Source organism: Pocillopora verrucosa, chromosome 5 (assembly GCF_036669915.1).
Source record: "Pocillopora verrucosa isolate sample1 chromosome 5, ASM3666991v2, whole genome shotgun sequence".
Taxonomy (NCBI): domain Eukaryota; kingdom Metazoa; phylum Cnidaria; class Anthozoa; order Scleractinia; family Pocilloporidae; genus Pocillopora; species Pocillopora verrucosa.
In genome coordinates this window covers 13,191,069-13,207,678 of record NC_089316.1, presented here as the reverse complement: position 1 = coordinate 13,207,678, position 16,610 = coordinate 13,191,069, and the positions used below count along the sequence as shown (strand labels likewise).

General features: G+C 37.8%; 2 protein-coding genes across 2 annotated transcripts; one reads left to right on the top strand and one right to left on the bottom strand.

Moving 5' to 3' along the window:
• The first annotated feature begins 1,697 nt into the window (after positions 1 to 1,697).
• Positions 1,698 to 10,565, top strand: LOC131784481 (uncharacterized). The gene is made up of 5 exons (XM_059101292.2): positions 1,698 to 2,105; positions 3,365 to 4,078; positions 4,871 to 5,125; positions 6,530 to 6,618; positions 9,082 to 10,565. The coding sequence occupies exons 1-5, from the start codon at positions 1,871 to 1,873 to the stop codon at positions 9,706 to 9,708; spliced, it is 1,920 nt and encodes a 639-aa protein (XP_058957275.2). The 5' UTR covers positions 1,698 to 1,870; the 3' UTR covers positions 9,709 to 10,565.
• A 2,434-nt stretch (positions 10,566 to 12,999) lies between these two features.
• Positions 13,000 to 16,180, bottom strand: LOC131784488 (ankyrin repeat domain-containing protein 60-like). Its single transcript, XM_059101299.2, has 5 exons — positions 16,029 to 16,180; positions 15,296 to 15,450; positions 14,512 to 14,748; positions 13,826 to 14,053; positions 13,000 to 13,085 (listed from the first exon to the last, which is right to left on the bottom strand). Exons 1-5 carry the CDS (start codon positions 16,178 to 16,180, stop codon positions 13,000 to 13,002), a joined length of 858 nt encoding a protein of 285 aa, XP_058957282.1.
• Positions 16,181 to 16,610: the final 430 nt, after the last annotated feature.

Below are 16,610 nucleotides of genomic sequence, written 5' to 3'. Positions count from 1 at the left end.
GAACGCAAGCTCTCTTTCAACACTGCACAGGCTCTGACATATCATCAGCAGGTGTATTTTTTTAGATTTGGTCAATTGTTATCTTTGCGAACTGATAATGGAAAAATACTTCAGATACGCTTGCTACCAATTGACTTGATCCTAAACTTAACTACTAAAATTTGGTTTCAATGTCGGTTAGGAGGCAATTGAATATACTCAAAAATAATTGTAGACTCCTCTTCTGTGTAATTTTTTTCTTCTACGTGAAGTAGATGTAATTATTATAATTAGTATATCTGTGATTACGAGCGCCAGACAATTGAAAAAACCAGTGGAAATGTTTTATTTGAATAAGTCTGCCCATCTTACAAATAAAAATTGCGAAAGCTATATCTCAATTCCGACTTAACCAACAAATATAAAGGAACATTACTAATTAAAGAAAATATTATTTCACCATTTACGTTGGACATTAAGATGATGTCAGTTTGATCCGTGAACAGATTGGTTAAAAATGATTTTGGGGGAAAAAATAAAAAGAGAAAACTGCGTAAGCTTTTTTGTACACATTATCTTTTATTTCTTTCTCGAAGGGCACGGTAACGAATCCCGCGATATGATTGGTTCTTACCGCCGTCCGTATTTTCCTATCTCTGCCCACGGGCGCGGTAACGCTTTCGTGAGTCGCCGAGAACATCCCCAGCTTCTTTGCCATTTTTCATGTATATATTTTGTTTTGCCGGCTGGGTAGTATTTATAAGCAAGTCAAGCCGACTAATAACTTATTAATCCTCTCTTTTCTCTATCTCAAATCACTTTGCTTGCCAGCAAAAAATTGTTTTCGAAATTAATTTGTGGTAGCAAGTGTGTCATTAAATGATTGACACGCGACCTATAAACAGTTTTTAATTAACTGTTATCCTTCACAAAAAAGTGACTCATAAGGTTAAAACTGTAAGATATTTGTTTACAACTGAATTAATCGACGGAACTTTTATTCATCCAACAACTGAATTCTCTCAAACAATTTCTTCGTTGTAAAACAGCAAGCGAAGTTTTCAGTCCTAATTCAAGTCTTTGCAAGTCTGTTCAATTTGGCCATTTGTACATTAAATTGCACAACAGGAACCGAAGGAGAATTATAAAGTAGATTTTCTGACTTTAGACGAAATGTGCATTACTCCTTTATCGACCCCTATGCCGTGCAAAGAGAGTAGGCAGACTGAGGAATGTATTAAGTCACATTTGTTAGTGTTATTTACAATGGTCGATAGGAGAGAACCAGAGATTGACAAGTAAAGAGATTTAGCACTGCGTTTACGTGAGACGGCAAACGTTAGCTTATCCTTTCAAGTTTCACGTAAAATAGCGTGAACCTTACTGCTCAAGCTTTGCTGAGCTCACGTCACTTCAGAATGGACTGAAAGCCGTCTCAAGAGTGGACGCGAGTTCTTGCAGCAGTCTGCCGAAGAAAAGTGCGGCATTCGAAGGACTTTCAACATGAAACTTCATCTGCCCTTATGTGACCTACAGGAAATAGTTTTGGTGCACTTTTTCCGCAAATTAATTTCTACTCTCTAAAAGGTATACCTTGTATTTGAAATAGATAACAAAACTAGTGGCTGTTCAGGTTTATCGAATGATACTGAAGCACGATTTGCAAATCAAAATCGCATATCTGTCGCAAGTAACAGGTAACGCAACACAGAGTAGGCTATTTTTTCTTTATCGTATCAGGTCTCGTGACACAGAAATACACGCAGGGATCAGATCAAGCGGAGACGTGATCAGAAACACAGGAAGCTGAAGCAGTCAGTTGAAATACAAAGATCACTTCCCATGTCGTCTTATTAGGCAAGTTGTTTACCAGAAGTACTGAAAAACTACAATGGACTCTGCGAAGAAACCTTCAAAAATATGCTCAGAGATCGTTCTCCACAGAACCTCTACGGTTCTTTCTTTTGTTTCCATGCTGCTTATAGTTGCGCTCTTCATGAGGATGGAAACAATAAACAGACGAACAAAAATGAACGAGCTGCGAATCTCTGACGTGGAAAGTCACATGAAAATCACTGGACCGTCAAAGAACGAAAACGATGAAGACGAAAAGGAAACGTTGAAGGGTGAGTGAGCAGCTATTTGCGAATCTAACCTCTCATTTACGTGTCATTGAATCAGGTTAAAAAACAATCGGTTGTTACATTGATGTGAAGAAGTCAGGGTTCGCAGACCATAGCCCTGATCAATCTAAGGACTAATCTAGACTCAATGTTCTAATGCTTTTGAAGCCTTATTTCCCTTCCACTCCATATTTCACTCCATGATGGCAACACTTTCTAAGAAAACTTTAACTTTATGAGGATATTGCACCCCTTCATTTATATGACAATGAAATTGATATAGAATAAGTCAAGCAGGGACAATCGATACATAGCCAGCATAGTCATTGTTTACATAAGGATTATGAATACGCCGTGTGGTTAGATAAACTCATTCCCCGATGTTTCCATAACCTAACACTGAATTTGAAAAAGCGACCGAGTTGAACAACAACAATATAGTATACCTCCTATACTATCAATGTCTAAGAAAACCGTAATCGAAACATCCTATACGACGCAAAGTAAAATTGATGAAAATAAAGAGGTAATTAAAGGTCAAACCTGGCTGTTTACTTTCAGGTGTTAGGTTGCGCTTCCTGCAGGATTAAAGTAGGCCTTTGGTCTCCCTGTTGAGTATTAAGGTTATAGAAAACTCTTATTGCGCTCTTAACGAAAATATCACAGACTTCTATGAATCGAGCAGTCCATCAAAGAAGAGGTTAAAACGGCGTCCATAGCCAAATCTAGTGGACACATTGGTCTCTTTTCAGCGTAAACTCTGCGTCTTGTCATCTCAGACTGCGGCCATGAAATTTCGCCTCCTTGAATCAATCGGGGAAAATAACGTCAAGTAAAGGCAAATGAGTCCAATTTTGTTAGTATTATTTGCTTGATGACACTAAAAGATCCGAAAATCTCGATTCTCCAAAGGATTCTTTATTTTTTATCTTTCATTGGTTTGACTAATTTTGTTTTGCATGTCAACACACTCGTAGAGTGTTCCGCCTGTGGTATGAGGCAAGGGTGGCATTCATGTGGAAACGCTAAAATCTAACATGATAAACCAGTTCTGGTTATTATATGACGTACGGCCCCGCCAGAAACAACGACAGTGATACGACAAAATACTTCTTGACTGGTCCTGACTTCTTCATGACCTCGAGCTATATAGTTCCCGGTCCAGCCCTTTCACTCTGTCAAAAACTAAATAGTAGTTTGTTTTACAGTCGTAAGCAGTGACATTTTTTTTTCAACTGCTTTTTTATCTTACTTTTTTTTAGATTTAAAAAACTTTAAAGAAATAGGAAATAACGATCTCCAGAGAAGAAAAAGAAACAGTGCTCAGATTACTGTACAAGATGTTCGCCATGAAATCAACAATCAGTTTAATCGAGCTTGCAACGCCACAAAAAAAATTTGCCTGAAAGGACCTCCAGGCCCCCCTGGTGCTCACGGGTATCCTGGATATAAAGGAGAGCCAGGACCTCCAGGGCTCACTGGCCCACGAGGATTTATGGGTCTAAGTGGAGTCCCAGGCGTGAGTGGCAAGCAAGGACCAGTTGGACCTCAGGGAGTAAAAGGCGAGAAAGGTGATGTAGGCTCTGTTGGCGCACCTGGAATCAAAGGTGAGTTCGGTTTACCTGGTCCTCAAGGGAGAAAAGGGTCTATTGGTTTGAAAGGCAGCAAGGGAATAAAAGGTTCTATAGGAATTCGTGGACCGAAAGGACATCTTGTTGTTGCACCAAAAGTCCATGTTTTTCCCAAATCGCAGGTAGTTCCCGTCAACAAATCAGCAACTTTTTACTGCTGGGTTGATGGTCATATGTCCACGAAAACGACTTGGCGTAAGCTTGGAGATGCTTTAGCTAAAGGTGTCGTAAATGGTGACACTCTCCATTTTGACAACGTCCAAAAATCCCACGCTGGATCGTATGTGTGCTCAGTATTTACTGGTTATGGATTCTTCAAGGCCGCCAGTACCCTACAAATCAAAGGTATGGAAATACTAAATAAGTATTTTGAAATTTGGAAACCTATAAAGTCGAGAAGGTGTGATCGTCAGATGTCGTGTACGTATGTGCGTGGTTTATGGAGGATTTGGCTATACTTTTTGACCAAACTCGCCACCACCCTAACCATTTCGCCTCCAAATCCCTCAACTCGTCTCCTTATGGCAGAATGTATCCCTTTCCCGTCAAAAACATTATACATTTAGATGGCATGCAATGGGGCGAAACTTCATGATAGCCCGTGCGTCCACAATTAGGCAGTGATATTACTGTGAGGCTCTATGTATAAATGAATGCACGCACAATATATATTTATAATATGAACGCATGCAGGCCGATCAAGGAAAATACAGCTTAATTGGGTTCGTTCTAGATCTAGATGGGCATTTTACAGTTTCATATAAAAAGCATATGTGGTAAAGAATACTCGAATCTCTACAATCTGTGCACAAAAGTCTGAAAAGCAAGTGAAGAAGCTTTCGAACAAAAGAAGCGAAATTGTCTCCTGAATTCAATTTGGAGATCACTTGGGCTCGGTAAATATTGATATTTGATTGCTATTGATAACTGATATGTACACAAATTCATCATTTGGAAAAGCGAAATGAAATGTGCTTGATAAAGCGTCACAGCAAATTGAAATGTACTATCTTGAATTAAAGCTTCCGAACCAGTTCAAGATAATCTTATTTCTATTTTGAATCACTATGTTTAAAAATATTTTTAAATATAATTTCTGCCTTTATAAGAACCATCATTGTCATTTTTTTTTTGAAGAGCCACCTGTATTAATAAAGAAACCTCCCTCACAAGTCGAGGCAGAGCTTGGCTCTACCTTGAAACTTTGCTGCGTTGCTGAAGGCTCAGTCTCATGGTCACGCGCCCAATTGTCCCTGAATTTGTTGCCAGCTTTTCAGCAAAACGGATGCCTCACCATAACCAGTATCACAGAAGAATCTGCTGGAAACTACATTTGTCATGTTACAAATACCTTTGGATTCGCAGAATCTTCAACTGCAGTAATCATAAAAGGTTAGGTGTTATGAATATATATATATATATATATATATATATATATATATATATATATATATATATATACACACACACACACACATATTTTCAACTCAATTTTAAGTGAAAAGTTTATCAGTGTTGCTCTGCTAACGAGAAATGCAGCACATTTAAACTAAGGAATGCGCCGTCCAACTATGGAGGGTAAAAATTGACGGGGGGTCATAGGACAAAGAACAAACAGCGTGAGCCACTGAAACTGGGGTCAATGAGCGTGCGTTGGATATACATGTTATTGACCAATCTTGTTCGGTCATGATGGCTTATAGGTATTGGCCGAATTGTTTTGTTGTTGTTGTTGTAGTTGTAGTAGTAGTTGTTTTTTGCGATTTTATGGGCCGAGACGAAGTCGAGGTCTATAAAAACGCAAAAAGAAAGAACGGCTAAAATCCAGCCGACAAGCTTTGTGAATAAAGAATTAAATATATAGCAAAAAGATCATCGGTTTATTAAGAGTCAAAACTCGTTTATTTCGAAAGACGTGGAAAGAAAAGCAAATATAGCGCAATATACCAACGAAAGCCGTTTATGTTCCCTTCGTTTTGACTGCCATCTGCCGCTCTTTGCAACTCTATCGCTGATGTTGTCCAAAAGTTATGAACTTCGCCGGAGTGTCCGCCCCAGGTATTTTTTTTCTTTTTGCGCGGGATCAAAGCGGGAAATTCAAAGCGGGTAAAATGGGCCCATCTTGCCCACTCGGGTAGCCAATCCGAACACCGTATGCGCTCCATATTGCCCCAGGCACTGCCAGAGATATAATAGGAGATGGTAAATAGGCAACGAAGTGCATAGCGCCGAATAAACAATTGCTCCTCTCCAACTTGTTAGATATGAGATGATAAATAGCCAACGAGGCTCGTCATGTCATGTCCAACAAGCGCGAGTGAAATGATTGTTTTTATTGAAAACGCCCCAAATATGAATAAATCTTTCCAACTTTCTTTTTTTAAGAACAAACGGAATCTTACAATATACAAAAACACTGCCGGTTTAACCCTCGTCATGCGCAATTATGGTTTAATAGCTCATAACCCATGATGGCTAGGCCGATGAAAACTCTTGACTTGCATTATTCAATGACCCAATTTCTAATAATTGGGTGTAATCAATTCCGTATCCTACAAGTGCGAATGGAATAATTGTTTTATCAAATTTCAAGAAAGAACTGAATGTACTTAGCGACATCGACCAGTTATCCCGCGGAACAGAAAATAACAGTTTCAGATGACTGGCATGGGTGCATCATGTTCTCACTTGAATATTGGGACTCGTTTGTTTGTCATTCATTTTCCTTTTGCGTTGTCTTATCTCCACCTTTGAAAGTAATTTTGCTTGTTCTTTTTGCGTTGTCTTGTATTTCAGCTGCAAACTCGTGTAACGACTGGAACCATAAGTACGGCGGAATAAAGAACGGAGCGTACCTGTTGTCACTGGAAAATCAATTCTTCAAGGTAATCTAATTATCATATTCATACATGAATTAGGTATCCAAATGAAAAACAAATTATATATAGTGGAAGCTTGGACAATCTCACTCACTTTGCAACGGAAGGCAAATAATTAATAGAAGAAAAATTCATAGCCGTGGGCGTTTTGGACGAGGAATTAAGACTTTCTCCTTACTGTACGTTTTCGTCATACTCCAAATTTCCAAGAACGTAATTATTTTTCGGACTAAAAATGATGGCTATCTCATCCCTCCATTACCCCAGTCAAATGGTCTTCTCATCCCTTCCGGTTATTTAATGTTTGGCACCAAAGTTTTATTTTGGCGGTAAAGATATGAAATTTCCAGTACTGACTTGTCTCCATCAGGAGCCTATCACTTAGAGCGTTCAAATCCCATGCGAAGCCTAACATCTTTTCTCTCACTGTAGAAAAGGCGTATGTAGTCTGTGCAAATAAGCATTAGTAATTTTTTCAGCATAAAGTATCCGTCTGTTTTGTCAGGTCCAGTATTCCATTTAGGCAGGAAGCCATTACCCGGAGCCTCCATACCAATTGTACCCTTGAGTCAATCCTGTCCCGTATCTTTTTATTTTTAGAACTGAGATACGTAGGAGGTTCTTTAATTTCCCGCGAAAACACGCTGACGTTCGCATAACACCCTAAAAAAAAATGGTAAACTTTCCGCGCTCTTCGCCATTATTGAAATACTTTCGTACGGCCTGCATGTGGCGTAATCAGGAGAGAACCACAGCTCTCTTATGATTGGCTATTATGTAAACACTCGCGAAAAACCCCGTGGGAGGTGCTTCTAAAAATAAAAAGATACGGGACAGAGTTGACTCAGAGGGTAAGTATGGTAGATGGAAGCTCCGGGTAATGGGCTCCTGATTTAGATGATTCCTCCATATTGCACTGCACATTCTCTACTGCGCATAAAAATCACGTAATCAGGCGAATAAGCGCGCGTATCACGAGAATACAGTATTGTTTTTCAATCAATGGACCAGGTGTAGAAGAACGATTGTCTTTAGCTCTTGAACGAGCACTGTGGCCTTTATCCCTTAAAATTGGGGATATTCAGAAAGAATTCCTCGAAGGCAAAAAAAGAAAAAAAGATAAAGCTAAAAGCGTGCACAACACCCGTTATTCGAGGATGCAAATTATGACCTTAAAGGAACGACTCGAGGAACGTTTTGAGTCCATGTCGTTCAAATTTGCGTGGTTGTCCCACAAATTAAGTATCAAATTGTTCAGCTGCAGCAAAATGTACCGTAAAAGCATTAAGATGAAGCGCGTGATTAGTGCAAGTACAAGCATTAATGGGTAAGTTTGGCCCATCATACCTCATAAACAAGCTCGGTGACCTATCTTTTTTACTGTATTTTTCGAAACGACACTGGTAAGGAACGTTTATGGAAGGTTAAAAAAATTATTCCAAAAATTGTTTTCTGAGGAATTACCTTAAACATTCATATCCTTTCTCCTTTATTTTCCTAAATCCTTTGCTAAAATTCACACGCCCTGTCTAGTTTAGAAAAAGATATTATCGATTATTAGGCAGGGGTGTGTCTCTGCGATTATTATTTTATTTACTTACTAATTCATCGAACATCATCCATTTAAAATTTCATCATCTATATTTCTACATTTTATTAATGTACTGAAAATGTACTAATGAGCCACGTTTGCAAGTTAATGACATTACAGAAATTGAGTTGCCATTGGTTCCACTCTATGTTAATCACAGGAGTTCTCCATATCACAGGACTTCGAATTGTTCCGCGATCCTCTATTGTGTTTTCAAACGTTCTTTGTTGTGAATGTAAGCACTTCGAGAAATTTTTCGAAGTAACTATCACAAAATATATTGTATAACAATTTATGAGTAGCGTTAATGGAACGGCTAGACCTTTTTCTCCCAGTGCCTGAGATCAGGAAAGTCGATGTCGTTACAGAGTCTCTTTTTAGACGGGAAGATATATGAATCATGAATCATGAGTCCAGACGGAATCAGTCAGATTAGTTTTCTTTACGGGACAGAAGAACCTCCTAAGATTTGCCTCGCTCTATTTTAAGAGGCGAATAGTTGGCAAACTTTACCTGGTTCATGTTGTCCTGAATTACAAAAATTGGCATGAACCAACTTTAGTAAGTGCACATTCAATAATGGAATATCTACCAAAACGTTGTACATTTATTTCATAACGTTCTTAGAAAGTGTGACTTTTTTGTGTATGTGTTTATGAAACTCAGATTTGGGATAAGGTGCACTACGATCCGGAGAATTCTAAAATGTAATTTGTCCTAATTTAACTTCCTATTTTTTATTTTTTCAACCGATAATAAAGACGTTTTAGACAAGACAAATTGAAATACTAACCTCAGCAGGAAATATTAACTGATTGCTGATAGTCCCAGATTTTATTATCCTAGTCTTTAAAGCTTCACCCCTTCACCTATTTTAGGCCTATTGTGACGATAAAGGTTGGACACTGATCGCTAGATTTTCAAATACTGATCGCAAGAACTGGATGGATGATCGAGGAAATTGGTGGTACGATATTCGTGGTGCTGTCGGGAGAACATTAGATCCATCTTCTAATACTGACATGATCTCTTCAGCCTTTTGGTTGGTGGGTGGTAAAGAATTTAAGATCACTCGTAGCGACGACCCCAGTCACACACCTTTGTTACAAACCAAAGGTGATTGTTTGGCGGGACAAACATTTCGATCGAAAATTACTAGTTACGGAGACTTTAGAAATGGCAAAGTTTGGGCCAGTAACAACTGTTTGGGGAGTTGTGTTGTTCAATATGGCGGACGATATAGGTCAACCGAAGGATTCCAACAGGCAAGCTGCAATGGAAACATCCAAAGTGCCTTGAAGATTGGTTTCTGGTGTGACTGGGATGACGGTGATGGATCCGTGATGATGATTGGTGGAGGAGGAAATGCTTGTTTACGCGCTGATCACGGGATTGGGATCACAGAGGATGAACAAGCATCCTTTGAGTACGGAAACGATGAACATGACTTTGGTCAAGATACAACTGTTACTTTATCTTACTCGTTGAATTTGTGGATCCGTTAAATGAATTTTCTACGATTCATTTGTGCTGCTTTTTTGAAGTGTTGGGCTGAGCTGCTCGAAAAAAATACTATACTTATTAGGACTTAGTTTCGGAAAAAAGTATACGCCACCATGAAAATTACTGCCAGAAATGTAGCGTAATGCCAAACGAGCTTTGAATAGGTCGGTCGAGGTCTATAGGGATTTAGATTTTTAACAATGCCTGTGGATTTTGATAAAAAGCAAGTGCTAGAAATAACGAAACCTATGTAAAGTAGAAGAAAATTTTTTTTATATTTATTTGTTTTGCATATATATATATATATATATATACATATATGGGATCTTTGAGACCGTTTCTAAAGTTATCGAAGCAGATTGGAAGTGTTCATGACAAAGTCGGTCACGTTAGACTTAAATTACATCTGAAAAGTATATTATTCAAGATTAATTATATACGAGATAATTCTTTAATACCAAGTATGTCTTATCTGAAGTGTTTTCCATTCGTAGTATTCAGCTGAGTGAAGATAAAAAATATGCGTTACTTGTTATTTACAAGCCCAGAAGCTATTGAAATACATTTATGCAGGTGATTCATGCGTGATTCATGTATTCATTTGTGATTCATTCATACTTTCAATGGTGAGACATGCGAGAAATTAGAATTAATAAAGCAAAACAAAAACTAAAGAAGGAAAAACTAACAGAAAAGAGATAAGTAGAAATTTAGAAAGCAAATACAGAACAACAATTACAAAATCGATTGAAACGAGATCGCAAGCAAGCTTGCCACATCAATGTATTTTCTCAATGGTATGTGCGTCTTCTCTTCGAGGGGAAGTGTTTCCAAGACGTAATTTCATTTTTTTTTTCGATTAAATCAATGAATAAAGGAATAAAAATTAAAAAAAAATGAAATTAATGTATGAATAAAAAATGAAATAACGCATTTGGAATTCTACAGATTGTCACAACCTATTAAAAGCGTCTTAGAGGGTGTAAACGGTTCGATAACGGAACTACGGAAACTGAAAAATTTCAGATCTTTCGACACAAGCGCATACTTTCCTATAAGGCAACGAGAACTCATTCCTCTTGTTTTTAACTGCTTAGCGATCATTCCTCTTGTTTTTAACTGCTTAGCGATCTGTTTTACCCTTCAGGAGCCAGGCAAATAATGAAATTCTTGTACTTGCTGTTTGGGGTATTGTTTTTGAACCGCACGCTGTGGTTTTTTAACGTGCAGCGTGGTTACCAGTTTGACGTTTAGAGGCAATCTTCTCTCTTGATTTGGAGACAGTTTTCGTAAGGTTAAATTACCATTTGAAACATCAGAACGCGGTATGTACCATTTGATTACCGCGTCAATGACTCAGTCTAGATATCATTCGTTCAGCCAGTATAGTAACGTAAAGATATTTTATTCAGCTGCGATGCTAGCTGTAAACACTGATTCAATTGACAATTCTCCATTACTGTTAAACCCTTTTTCTCTTCCCTTCGATACTCCTCTTTCTTCATTGCGAATTTTAAAAATAAATCAGTTTTTGACCATAATAAGTTTCCCTTCCTTTCAAATACAATTAAATCAATGCAAAAAAAAGAACAGGAAGACACGATACATTGTGAAAGGGTTCATTGTTTTAATTAATCGAGATGGCAGATGGGTAAATTTGGACAAATCAGTGGCTGAAATAGTGGACAAGATGGCGACCACGCGTGCGCAATTAACCCAAAATAATAATCAAATCGTATGCCTGGAGTGTTACATAGAATTTTGTATATATTCAGCCATAAGCCGTGTGAGGTAATTATTTATTGAAAATGATCTTCTATTTAAGAAAAGAAAAGCGTAAAGACTTGTTGTGTGCAGACTTATCAATTGCAAAATCTGCAAATTTTGGTGGACACGTTGCCCAAAATTCGGCGAAATTTAGTGAAGTCCTCTCCCTCCTAATATAAAACCTCATGACTCCCTCCAAGCCATCATTACCCTTTTCTACATGAATATCATGATACTCTCTTATTTTTCTGTTAACGCCATGATCCCTTTAAACTTTGCTTTTTATGTTAGATACCCTAGCTCTGTCTTAAGGAGTAGATACAAACATTACACCTCCGGTGGAGGATTTGGAGAAAAGAACAAAATGAAAAAAAAAGTAATTCTCTTGAAAACTCTGAACGAAAACGTTGTTACTTTTTCACGAAAATAAAATGAAAAACTAGACAAAAATATAGAAATTCCCGTATTTGCTTTGTTCTGTTATAAGGCAAAGAAGCGTCAAAGCACTCACGATTATTTGAAGGGAGAAACAATCGACAACATCGGCTTTTCCCCCTCCACCCCTACACTTTTCGTTTGCCTTAGCCGCTTCCTGCGGCCTGCTTTACTTTACTTGATGCTTTTCATTATCTTGAATTTTGAGGAATTTCAAGGTAATTCAATTTTCGTCAAGTGAAGCTATTTTTTCCCATACGTTCATTTTTTCTGATCTGCTTGATAGTTTAGAAATTCGAGATTAGTAGAATTTCACGATGGAAGTTTTTGAGCTAGTGAATGTCATTTTGGAATTAGTGGTAATACCTTAGACCACAGATAAGCTTGCAATGCACCCTTTTGAATTCTTTCTAAGCTGCCCATACAGAATTATGACGGTAGACGTTTGGTGATTGCCGAAGATACATGTAGCGGCAGGTGCTCGAGAAAGAGTAGCTGATGCACTGGAAAATTTTTGACCAGCAGTGATCGATAAATATCGAATCGTCTATTCTTAGTTAACGTGTTGTTATTGTGAGCACGCGTGATTAAATTTAACCTGGCCAGAAATAACAACAAGCAAGTCCGAAAACAAAATTCAACACCTGTACCGTAATGTAAAAAAAAAAAAGGACGACCCGAAGCCAGGTTTAACTAAGCGAGAATAGGAAAAGGTATAATAAACACTTCACATAGAAAATAAATACACTATTAGACACATCTGTTGGGACATGTGCATAGGAGATTGTCTTTCTCTGTCTCGTTATGCAATCTGTTCGTCTATTCATCATTTTATCTGTTTGTCAGTTTTTCAGATGAAGTGGTTAGTCAAATACTCAAGAAATTAGATCGACAGATAATTTGGGTGAAAAATAACTATTTATTATAGAGACATAACTTGCAATCCGCTTTCAATGTGAAAGTTTTAATTTCAATTAAAAGTTGGGTATGTTCATCTTGTTAGTTCCTCGTAGGTACATTTGTTTACTTTACGTAATTTATAGGGTGGGTTAATAAAAGCAAGAATTCAAAATCTTTAACTCTAAATGTGTTCAAAATTTCCAAGGTTTTATGAAAGTTCGACATCGAAGGGGGTTCTTCTGGAGAACTGTGCAAAGGTAAATCCTGCCAAGAGGCCCTATTGAAAAATTAATAAATACATGTAAGCAACAGATAGGAAGATAAATAAATAAATTAGGACATTAATAAATAAAAGTATAAATAAATATCGATTAAGATAAGGTACGCTTAAATTGGTATTACCACCCATTTATGCGACATTTTGTGGATGCGACATACAAAAAGTGATTCCTGGAAATACGTGTGCAGAAGAGGGCTCATATATATGGAGGACAAAGAAAAAGTTCGTGGCACCAATCTGCGATGGAAAAGCTCACTTTCGCCAGGAACGCTAATGCGAAAAAAACAAACTGCAGGTGCTAAATATGCTACAATCTAAATGGCGTGCTCAGCCAATCAGTGGATGAAAAGAAACTGAAGGCGAGGTAGGAGGAAGCTAATAAGTACCATCTAAACTCATTTATTAAATTGGTCGATAAGCAAGAATACAAAGACTTTGTCAGTGAAAAACATAATTAGCCCCTTCTTCAACTAAGGAGGAAAAAGATTCAAGGAAACAGCTTGTGCAACTACTGTTCTAGACATCCATGTCTCATGTGACGGTGACAACAAAAGAAAGCACCAAAACAAAACTAAGAAAGGAAAGAAAAAACTGAGCTTCGGTCACTTAACCCTCATTAAAATATCTAGAGAAGACAAGCTTAGACACTTAAAGTGGTATGTCATCGATAATTATCACAAAATGATTTTAATAAACAGTCGAAGTAACACGAATAACCTAATCGAGCTTTTGTTTACCTGTTAAATATGTCGAAAATGTAGAGTCATATTTCTGAAATTCTCGCAGGGGAATATCTCGTTTACTCAAAGTATCTTTTTCCCGGCGTCCCATGCGCTCCCTGAGCTGTATTACCAGAAATTTCCAGCCATCTCTCCGCTGAAGTTGACCGGCGATGTTCAGAAACGTGTTCCTCCTTGCACAGTTCTCACGTAAGCCTGCCTCACCTCCCTTACCTCTCGCCTTTCCTAAATGAATGAAGAAAAGTGAGCAAGAAAGCATGCTAAAATACCTTGAAAGCTAAAGCAAATATTAACCTAATGCTTTCACTCTCATTAGAAATACACAGACACACACTAAACAATAAATTGATTGCAAATTACTGTGAATTGGAGAGATGAAAGAAGTGATGTTGTTAATTATGCCAAACCAATCAAACGCCCCTATTTCGACCGGGTGTCCTTAATTTAAGAATCTTAGGGGATAAGCCACGTAGTTATCTTAGAAACACCATGAAAGAGAAACTTTAACAAAGGAAAATCGACGAAAATTAAGAATTTCGTCCATCATAATGATAAGAGGTTCGAAGCTCTTTGAGACCAAACTGATACTTCCAAGCTCTCCCAATTTAAGGTTCCGAAAGTCGAAATCCTTAGTTGAGACAATTCAGTCAGTCGTCTAGTCTAAGTGTGTTAGCTTATCTTACCAACTAAAAGGTTCACACATGTTATTCTTCTATTGAGGACGGCAACGTGAATAGACGATCTCCCAGATGGCATCTTCCGACATGGATCAATACCTAAGCTCATTAGTCTGGAAACCACTCGCTCATGACCGCGATGGGAGGCAATGTACAGAGCTACATAGCCACGTTCATTAAAGTGCGCCCCTCTAAACCAACCAACTTTATGCTCCATCACTCTTATTCGCGACGCCATCACGTCTGATTTCATATTAAGAACAAAACAGTTAATAAACATTCATATTTACTTGCGAGCCGTTCTATTGCGAGTGCACGAAAAAGTCACGATCGCTTAGCTCTGCATACATCTACCACCACAATGAGGGTTGTAGACTAAAGCAATATAGTAGCCCTCGAATAAATCTCATAAATTTTTTCTTTTCATTTCAAGTGAACGTAGATGTTACAAAGAACTTGATGTGGATCAGGACGAGCAGGAGATCGAGAGATTGCAGCCATCCAAACTGAGATCTCTCTCCCACACAAATCATAGAATTGTAGAAGTTTCAGTCTGAAATTTTTAATTCTGACAGAATTCGTTATGGCTTTGGGTCAAAATATAAACCGTGTTATGTGTCTGCATATTAGCTGAAAAACCACATGGCTCAAATAAACCATGAGCCAGTAAGCATATAAATGTTGCCTTTATTTCTTTATTCAGCAAATTTTCGATGAAGGTTTTGATTTAAACTAGAAATTGTCCACAATTAACACATAAATGACCACGTAGTCAGATAAAATGACTTACTTTTTAAGTCACCACGATAAGCGGCTTGAATCAGAGAAGCCCACTCAGGCCACCATTTCACTGTAAGTATGGAGTTTGGTACTACATGGAAGAAGGACAGTTTTTTTCTGTCATCCATGTCTAGTTCATCAAGATATGTTAAGCGTTGCAATTGCCTTTGAAAATAATTAAAACAAAAAAACAAAATTACAAACATAGAAACAAAAATACGCCGAAGAAAAGAGCAATTAAACAGTGACACGAGACGATTGTACTCTTCCGCTGACATTCAGCATCTTGTCTCGCGAAAATTAAATGTTCAGTACCAGGTTCAAACAAGGGACGAAAGGATACGCTTTCACTTTTGAAGGTCAAATAGCTCCCAATTTTTAGACGGAAGGGATCCTTTATCAAAAGACTTTTTATCTGTTTTACATTAACGCTTTGTTACGCAGAGAGTTTCAAAAGTCTAATGTCTATCAGAGTTTTTTTGCCAGAATTCTTAATACATTTGGAAGTGGCATCTAATTGAAAATAAGCAGGATTTCAAGCCGAGAGTCAGACTTGAGCTTGCGGCTCGTTCAATTTTGAAAACTTACAAACAATGCCCAGTGCATAAATAGTACATTGACGTTGAAACGATTTCCTCTACAAATGGAGCGATGTAACTGTACCTGATCAGTAATTATGATTTAAAGCATAACTTCCTGATCGCTGGAATTGGAATTTTTCGAAAGGAATCACTCAATCTTACCGTGGAATCCCACATTGCAACTCAATTTTGTCTTTTAAGGCCAGCACAGTCATTGATGTGACGACATCTCTTATCACGATTTCTTCAATGGACGTAAGAACAATCTTAACAGGGAAAGGGCGGTTCTTGGCCGAAGAAATTTGACAAGGCATCTTCTGTAAAATCTCATGGAAACCAGAAAACTTCTCCTTTTGTTTCTGATTGTTTTATCTCCGTTTACGTCATAATAATGATCACGTGGGAAGTTGGTTAATTGCACGCGCAGCATTTCAAATAATTTTCTATAGGAGTTTCGTGTCACATAACGTGGTCGCTCGTAAAAAAGTTCAATTACTGAACGAAATCGAGTCATACATCACTGCAACGGTTTATTCAATTGGTAAAACAGTCAAATTCAAATCTGCCCTTTGAGGTAGAGTGACCGCTTTAATGGGTGAAAGACAAAAGCGATTTGCTCAATTATTAAGCCTTTCAGTTCTTAACTTGTTTTATGGTAATCCAGACAAAATCATGTACGAAAGATTCCCATTTAATAGCAACTCACACGATCGCACCAAAAAGTAACTTAACAGCTTTGAAAAC